The 8,107-nt window shown below is 36.2% G+C and overlaps 1 protein-coding gene across 1 annotated transcript; it reads right to left on the reverse strand.

Moving 5' to 3' along the window:
* Positions 1-5,668: 5,668 nt before the first annotated feature.
* Positions 5,669-7,485, reverse strand: LOC119506086 (vasculin-like). Its single transcript, XM_037798963.1, has 2 exons — positions 7,002-7,485; positions 5,669-6,941 (listed from the first exon to the last, which is right to left on the reverse strand). Exons 1-2 carry the CDS (start codon positions 7,483-7,485, stop codon positions 5,998-6,000), a joined length of 1,428 nt encoding a protein of 475 aa, XP_037654891.1. The 3' UTR covers positions 5,669-5,997.
* Between the last annotated feature and the right edge of the window lie 622 nt (positions 7,486-8,107).

Below are 8,107 nucleotides of genomic sequence, written 5' to 3' on the forward strand. Positions count from 1 at the left end.
AGGTATAGAAAATGAAAACTTAAAGAGAAGTAATATGAGATTAAACAGAGTTACTTAACACAGTTAAACTTTAAAGTTCTTAAAACTTCAAGAAAAAGTTATTTCCATTCAAGGTAGCTAGGGGTGACTCCAAGTTTTTGCATTACAGAAAATATGCATATTATTTTTATGCTGTTGCTGGCAGTCATAAGCACTATAAGTCATGTTACTTTAATATCATACCTGTCATCCTTGTGCAAACTATTTTGAGCTAAAAAATAAAATTTGAGTATATAAGGCATTTATTGGAAAGTAAAGCAATAAGGACAAGTGTAATGGCTATAGGCTAGAACTGACCCACTTTTCAGCAAGAGGAAACTTTATTCTTGCACATACTTTAGCTTGCCACATGCAGTTTGGTCAAACAAGTCAGGTAGCTGGAGTCCTTGGAGCCTTACAGAACAGGACGCAAAGCAACATTCTTGGTGAAAGTTTCTTTGAATCCTTGGTCACCACTTCCTAAGTCAATGTTGTCTAAAATGCAGGTCAAGAACCACGTCTTACTTTGCTAGGGCTGCCGTTAACAAAGTACCATAAACGAGGTGGCTAAAAATAACCAAAAAAAATATTGCCTCACAGTTCTGGATGATAAAAGTCTGAAATCAAGGTGAAAGGAGGCCAGGCTTCCTCTGAAGTCTGTAGGGAATCTCCTGTTCTATGACTCTCTCCTGGCGTCTGGAGGAGGTGTTCTTGCCTCCTGGCATAACCCAATCTCTGTCTGCATGGTCGCATGGCTGCTTCCTTTCTATGTGTGTATGTCTCCTCTCCCTTCTTATAAGGACAATAGTCATGTTAACGTCACTAAGTCCATGTGTAATGACCACTACTTCCAAATAAGGCCACAATCACAGGTACTAGAAGTTAGAACTTCAACATACCTTTTTGAGGACACAATTCAACCCATAACAACCCATAAAAGGATTATGAAATCTATCACAAAATGGTGGATCTCAATCAGCATTAGTTTTAAATAAAAAGAAGCAAAATAAAAGAGAAAATAATGGACTCTGTTTGAATGCATTGCTTATAGTAAAAGTATCAACCATATCCTTACTATTGATGATACCTTCAGATATGGTCTATCCTAATCTATACACACACACATCACACACACCCCTAGCAGGGTCCCAGTGCGAAATGTATTTCCTATAGTGGGTCAGTCAAAAGAACTTGAAATCTACTGTCTTAGATCACCTGTTTCCCTGTATGCACAGTCCTTTTACTTGATCAGGGATAGGAGAAGTATGTGAGTGTGCATGGGCATGTGAACTTCCTTCAGTGGCATGGAGGATATCCTGAAAATGGGACAGAGCTAAAGAAAAGGTCAGTACCCACAGGGAGAAGCAAGACTGCTGTCCAAGCTGTTTTTCTAAGCAGGTAGGTAGAGTCCAGACTCCAGGAAGTCAGGCAAACATTCAACAAGATGCAGACAGTAGCCAGAATTCAGGGGAGTAGTCCAACTGATTTGATGAAATGACATGAATAGCAACATTTTACCGTACTTATGACTTGCTGTGCACTGTCCTAAGAGATTTATACATCTTAACATATTGAAATTTCACAAAAACCCAACCAGCATAGTACCACTCTATCCCCTTTTTACAGATAGGGCAGTGGAGGCACAGAGAGGTTTAAAGTTGCCCAAAGTCACAAGAGCTTAGATTTGAACCCAGGTCCTTCAGCTCCAGAATCTATGCTCTTAAGGACTCTACTCCTTGCTTTGGTGGACACATTCAGCCTGCTAATTTAGCTGTGAGCAGCTCTGCCTTGCATCATAAAAGCAGAGAGACTACTCACTTTTGCATAGGGAAACAGACAGATACGAATAGTTTGCTCACTGAAGTCCATCTGTGATGGATGTATTCTCAGACATCCCTGAAAGCTACCATTGCATAGCTCTTTCAACTAGGGAGAAATGTTAGAAACTCGAGAAAAACAGTTTTCATTACACATACTCTGGTTATAGAAATGGATAAGCAGTGAACAGCAATATTCTCCCAAACTGCAGAATACCTCATATTTGCCCCAAACCCAGTGATTCCAAATTTTAATTTGGTTGGGACAAATATGCAAGTCTCATAAACCCTGATTGGCTCCATTTGCCAGTGAACTTAACTGTATGCACAAGGAGGCCACCTGCAGTATCAGAGGAGGTGAGCAATTTATTACACTTGTAGGTTGCTGAGGAGAACACTGTTCAGCAGCAGAGACAAGGCGGGAAGCCCTGCCCAGGGCTAAGCATCTGCTCTGCTAGTTTTGACTTCGCCCAGCACAGTGGCATAATCACAAGCTTCTAAAATGCCAGGCTAAAGACAAATGAAAACTGCATGAGTATAATTTCAACATAATATCTTCTTGAGGTGCTCAAGGAGTTTTTTGTTTTATCTTGTATTGTTTTTGTATTGATAAAATTAAAGACAAAGTAAAAGTGTCCAATACCATTAATAGAAGCACAAAGATGGGCAAAACTGATCTGTGCCACTGGGAGACAGAATAGTGATGATTCACGGGAAGAAATCATAAGGAGGCATCTGAGATGCTGCTAACCTTCAGGTTCTTGATTGGGGGCTGGCTCTATGCACAATGTTCAGTTGGTGAAAATTTATCAAGGTCTCCAATGATGAAATATGTGTTAATCGCTATATATAATTTACCTCAAATATATTTTAAGAAGAAAGAAAAGTGCAAATTATACAAGGATGAATGAGTAAATTCATCTTAACAAAGCCTAATGCTTTGCTCATAATGAAGTTACCTGTTCAATTAATGCCTACTAATGACAACGGTAACTACTTCCACTCTGTAAAATGAGCAAGCAGTCATCCACATGAGCCACTAGAATACCAAAAGGATCGCCTAATACTCAAGCAAAGGAATTTTAAAATGAAATGAATTTAAACAGAAATGTAATTTTCAAGAAATATAGGAAAACAGTTTCACCAGCAATTAAAAAATGAAAATTAAATATCATAAGCATGACTATAAAATTAATATAGCTTTTAAAGTTATTAATAAATTATTCAATGATGATGAAATTTCATTGAACCATATAATTCTTATGTACTACAGGGGGGAATCTAAATTGGTACAATTTTATGAGTGTGTAAAAAAACTGTCAGAATGTGTGAAGTGACTTAAAAATATCTAGGCCCTGCAAGAATCCCCAAAAAAATTTTAGAAAATTATTCAGTTACAAGTTAAAAATAATGCATTATGGCCAGAAAATACTGCTGCAAACCATCAGTGCCATGATAATCTATAGAAGATACACAGAAATTATTCAGCACTCACTTTATTGATTAAAAGGGCAAAATTATATGACAATAGTTGCCCAATAACTACTGGATAAAATTTAAATTAATTCTTGATTTTTTAAAATCTAGAAATAAATGTATACTCTATTAATATTGCATAAAAAATTACCTAAAACCAGGAGAAACAATCACATTTAATTATGAAACACTGTGGACATGCACAAGATACTGTTATTTCCCTATTAATTTTGCCCTTCTTTCTTTTAGTGATAAGACCCACAAAGTTTTCAATAGTTATATGAGAAAAGGAACAAAGAAAGAAAATTAGCATTATATAAAAATATGGTTGTAGAATTTGATAATCAACACATAATTATGAGAAATATTAAATTACTATGAGAACTTTTATATGAGAACTAATATAGCCATTTAATAAAATAAATGCTAACAGGAGTTACACTGGAATCTGTAGATGTCTTATAGATCAATCACTATGATTAGAATATGCAATGAATAGGAAAATAAAATAAAATAGCTAGGAATCTGTATGTAGCACCCAAATGAAAAAACAAATAAAATTTTATTTAGACATACAGGTTGAAGAAGACAGATCTTGCTCCTGAATGAAAAGACTAAATAATGTTAAGATGTCAATTTTCTACAAATTAAACATTTGTCATAATCTAATCAAAATCCCATCAATTAAAATTACAATGAATGTTTTAATTAACAAAAGTATTCTTAAGTTAATACGGAAAAATAAATATGTGAAAATAGCCTAGACAGCTTTGAAAAGGAATGAAATGAAGGAGGTACTTCCCTACCAAATATTAAATTGTAACTGTAAGTATATCAACTAGTGATGTGGTACACAAATAGATAGTCAAAGTAGAACCAGAGAGAAAGTCGTGAAGTAGATAAAAGTCTCATGAAACTTGAAATAAAGATAGCATATATTAAACATTTAACATGGCATTTCAAACCTGTCAGTAGGACACCACTTATTGGGATGATCACTTCTTACTGATATCTAAAAGGACCCCACATATTAAGGATAATAACTCTTTTAGCTGCTACTTAGGTAGAATATCTGCTTTCCCAATTCATCACTTGTATTCTAATTGAATTGAGGTGTTTTTGATGTACAATTTTTGAAAATCACTTTCTAGTCAAATATATTGATCCTTTCCCTGACTGAATACTAAACATAATTTCCACTCTTCCTTCTAGAGTGTATAACTCATATAAAAACTTGTAATTTTGTTCAGAAAGTTTGGGTCAACTCTTTAAAACATTGTCATTCCCCCCTACCCCCTTCTTTTTTTCTGTCAGTCTTTTTTGTGAATGTATTTGAAGCTGCTTTGGAAAATATTTAAATCTCCAGACATTTTTTCACTCCAAGAAAAAGTAAAGAAGCTACATTAGTGCTGGGAAAGATAGAATCCAGAAAAAAAGAAAATCCTTTGGGCTTAATTCTGCGAGTAAACATTGTATTTTCCAGCCTATCCACTACCCCAGCCCCACCGGCCCTGAGAAGTAGAATGTATGCATAGTTCGCACTTCCCAAGTGCTCTGTAGTTAGTTGCTTCTCACTTTTCTCAAGAAATCTTCCTCAAGATTTTTCTGATTCTATCAAACACTCTCTCCTGTATACCTTAAACCTCTTCATCTCTAGTAGTTCACAACATAAATATACTCATGTCTCTCATTGTTAAGAAAAAAAACAACAACAATAAAAAATCTGCCTCCCAATCACTCCTTACCCTGCAACTGAGACCCTTTTTCTCTAGTCTCCTTCAAAGCTAATATTCTTGAGAAAGCCATTTTTATCAGGGATTCCAAATTTGAATTATTAGGTTCTCCCAAGAATGTCATGTGCATGCATTTTTTTTTTTTTTTTTTTTTTTTTTCTGAAAATCCAGTTTATTTCCATGTTGTGGACAGATCCAGTCAGTGTGATCAGTTTTTCTGCATGTGTCATTTATCAAAATAAGTTTTCCCACAAGACTCTTTTCCATCAACTTTGAAAATCCTGGTCTGACAACATACCGAAATAAAGCTCTTGAAAATCAACTTTTAAATTTGGAAGAAAGTGTGGCAAATCTTTCCTGTAACATTACTGCACTACAAATGGCTAAAGAGCAATTTATGTTTTAAAAGTGACTAATACAACAGTTGAGATCAGGAAATTAATGTTTTAGTGCACTGTGCTCCAGTTTTAGCCAACATGCTACATTGTCCTTTTGGGGGAGGGATAGGGCGCACAAAGTGGACTTGAGGATTTCCACTGTATGAAAAAGGTATGACTCTGCAAGCAAAACAGTGTAAGCTGCCTTTTTTCTTAAGACCTGGACATTTTAAGACGAAGCTTTGCAAAACATTACACAATTTTTATTATTAAATGAGAAAATCTCATTTGTTACATTGTCACATTGCTAGTCAGAGAAATGCTGCAGTGATGAAGAAAGTCAATGTTGGATCAACCAAAGTCCTCATTTCTACAACATTCATTTACAAAGAAATAATGTTCAACACAGCCCAACACAACATTCTTGGTTTTCTTCATATTGAAGTCCCCCCCAAAAAATCATCTTCTAATGGGGTATTTTACTACATAAATTATAGTTCTTCATTTTTACAATTCACCCCCAAACTGTATGAGAGATGTATCACACTAAATTTTCTAAAGCTGTTAGGAAATCCTTCACACATCATCATCATCTGATGTGTCACTGCTACATGTCTCTGTGTCATCATTCTCAATAGTAGGTTTGAAAGTGCTGTTTTTCCAGGGTCCAAATTTGAAGTCACAGATCAGGCCATTTTTCAAAATACCATTTTTTCTCAGACCATTCTTCTGTAACTGTTCACTAATAACTTGGAATTCTCTCATTTCATCCTCAGTTAAGGGAGCACATGTTTCATCGTTTTCACTGTCTTCCTGCCAGCTCATCTCCTTTAACAACCTGTGTTCTGCCTCAAGTGAACTTGAAAGAACATCAGTTTGTGGAAAGGTTGAAGACCGAATGATCTGCTGGGAAATCACAGAAGCATTGCCATTCTCTTGTGGAATTTCACTTTCATCAAAGTTTCGGTTTATATCCCTCTCTTGATGAGTACTATTACTGTTATGCAAATTAAATGAGTCGTCATCCTTCTCTGAGCCAGCATGACTTTCATCTTCTTGTTCCTCTTCTACTCTGTCCCTTTTCAATGCTTTCAAAAATTCACTCTTCTTATCGGTGCGCATTCGTGTAAGTTTGGTTAGACGAGGCTGCTGATTAAGTTTGTCAACAGGTGAAGAGGAATTTGAGCGGTTACACTCTTTTACTGAATTTGCTGATGAACTAAAATTCTTGGCAGTTGATTTGAAAGCATTGAAGTTGCCAACACCATATGTAGACTCATGAGGGAAAGAAGTCCCAACTTTATTTTCTTTAGTCTGGCTTTTCCATTGTGCAGGTTTTGTAGGTGGAGCAGCAGGTTTAGGGAATAAGCCTTTATAAACACTTGGACCAGTCCCATTCTTAACTGGCTGTGACTGAAGATTTCCTACTACTGGGAATCCAGACAGCTGTAAGTCTTTTGTATTACCTTTCTTAATGACCAGCATTCTTGGAGCTCTAGATTTAGGATTCGGAGGATATTCTAAGAGAGGAGCTTGGGAGATTTTTTTGGTTGGGTATGTGTGTGTCTGGGCGTGTAGGCCCCATACACCTGTAGCTAAAGATTTATTCTGATTTGGTTCTCTCTCATATTCAGGATTTAAAGATGGAAAATCCTCAGCCTCAAACTGTTTGCGTTCTCTCTTGTCCTCTTTCCTCCCAGTTTCATTGTCAGGTATGCTGTTTTCATGCAGTCCTTGGCTTTTTCCAGAATGGAAAATACTGCTACGAGAACGGGAACTTCCACCATGGTATCCCCCTCGATGATTTATGTTTTCAGTACCATTTCTTCCATGCGTACGCCATCCATTTTTTTCTTTCCTTCCAAAGTTACCTCCGTTAGGACGCCCAATACCAGAATCAAAGCCATCTGAAGAGTTATGGCGCCGACGATTCACATCATAACGATTTTCTGTCCATGAAAAGTTTTCAGAATGCTTTTCAAAATTCAATGACGACTTTGTTGATGATGAAGATTTTTCTGATTCTATCAAACACTCTCTCCTGTATACCTTAAACCTCTTCATCTCTAGTAGTTCACAACATAAATATACTCATGTCTCTCATTGTTAAGAAAAAAAACAACAACAATAAAAAATCTGCCTCCCAATCACTCCTTACCCTGCAACTGAGACCCTTTTTCTCTAGTCTCCTTCAAAGCTAATATTCTTGAGAAAGCCATTTTTATCAGGGATTCCAAATTTGAATTATTAGGTTCTCCCAAGAATGTCATGTGCATGCATTTTAATATTCATATTTTTTGTCCTCCATCCAAATAACTGAGTCAGAATTTTCCATAGTTTTAGAAATCTACAGGCAAATATGATATGAGTTCTATGGGTAATATTATCTATGTGGGAAAGAGAGCATTCTCTAGGAAAGTTGGAGAATAATAGAAGATTCCTGGAAGAAATAAGATCTGAGCTGAAGGAGTAGGCTTTAACAGGGAAAATGAGGGAAGAAAAATTCTCTGTAATAGTGTATTCCCAACTTGCATATGCATCAGAATCACAAGGAGAGCTTGCCAAAAACAACAACAGAACAGATTACTCATTCTTGGATATGGGTTAGGGCTTGGCATTTCTAATAAGTTCCCAGAATACGGTGGTCTGGGGACCACACTTTGAGAACCAGTATACTAGTATGAAG

This window comes from Choloepus didactylus, chromosome 11 (genome assembly GCF_015220235.1).
Source record: "Choloepus didactylus isolate mChoDid1 chromosome 11, mChoDid1.pri, whole genome shotgun sequence".
Lineage (NCBI taxonomy): Eukaryota > Metazoa > Chordata > Mammalia > Pilosa > Megalonychidae > Choloepus > Choloepus didactylus.

Bases quoted from the DNA above. Each gene is read 5' to 3' on its own strand.
- LOC119506086 (XM_037798963.1), bottom strand. From the start codon at position 7,485: ATGAAGAGGTTTAAGGTATACAGGAGAGAGTGTTTGATAGAATCAGAA. The intron at 6,942-7,001 runs GCCTACACGCCC...CTCCTCTCTTAG, and splicing joins TTTAGCTACAGGTGTATGGG to AATATCCTCCGAATCCTAAA.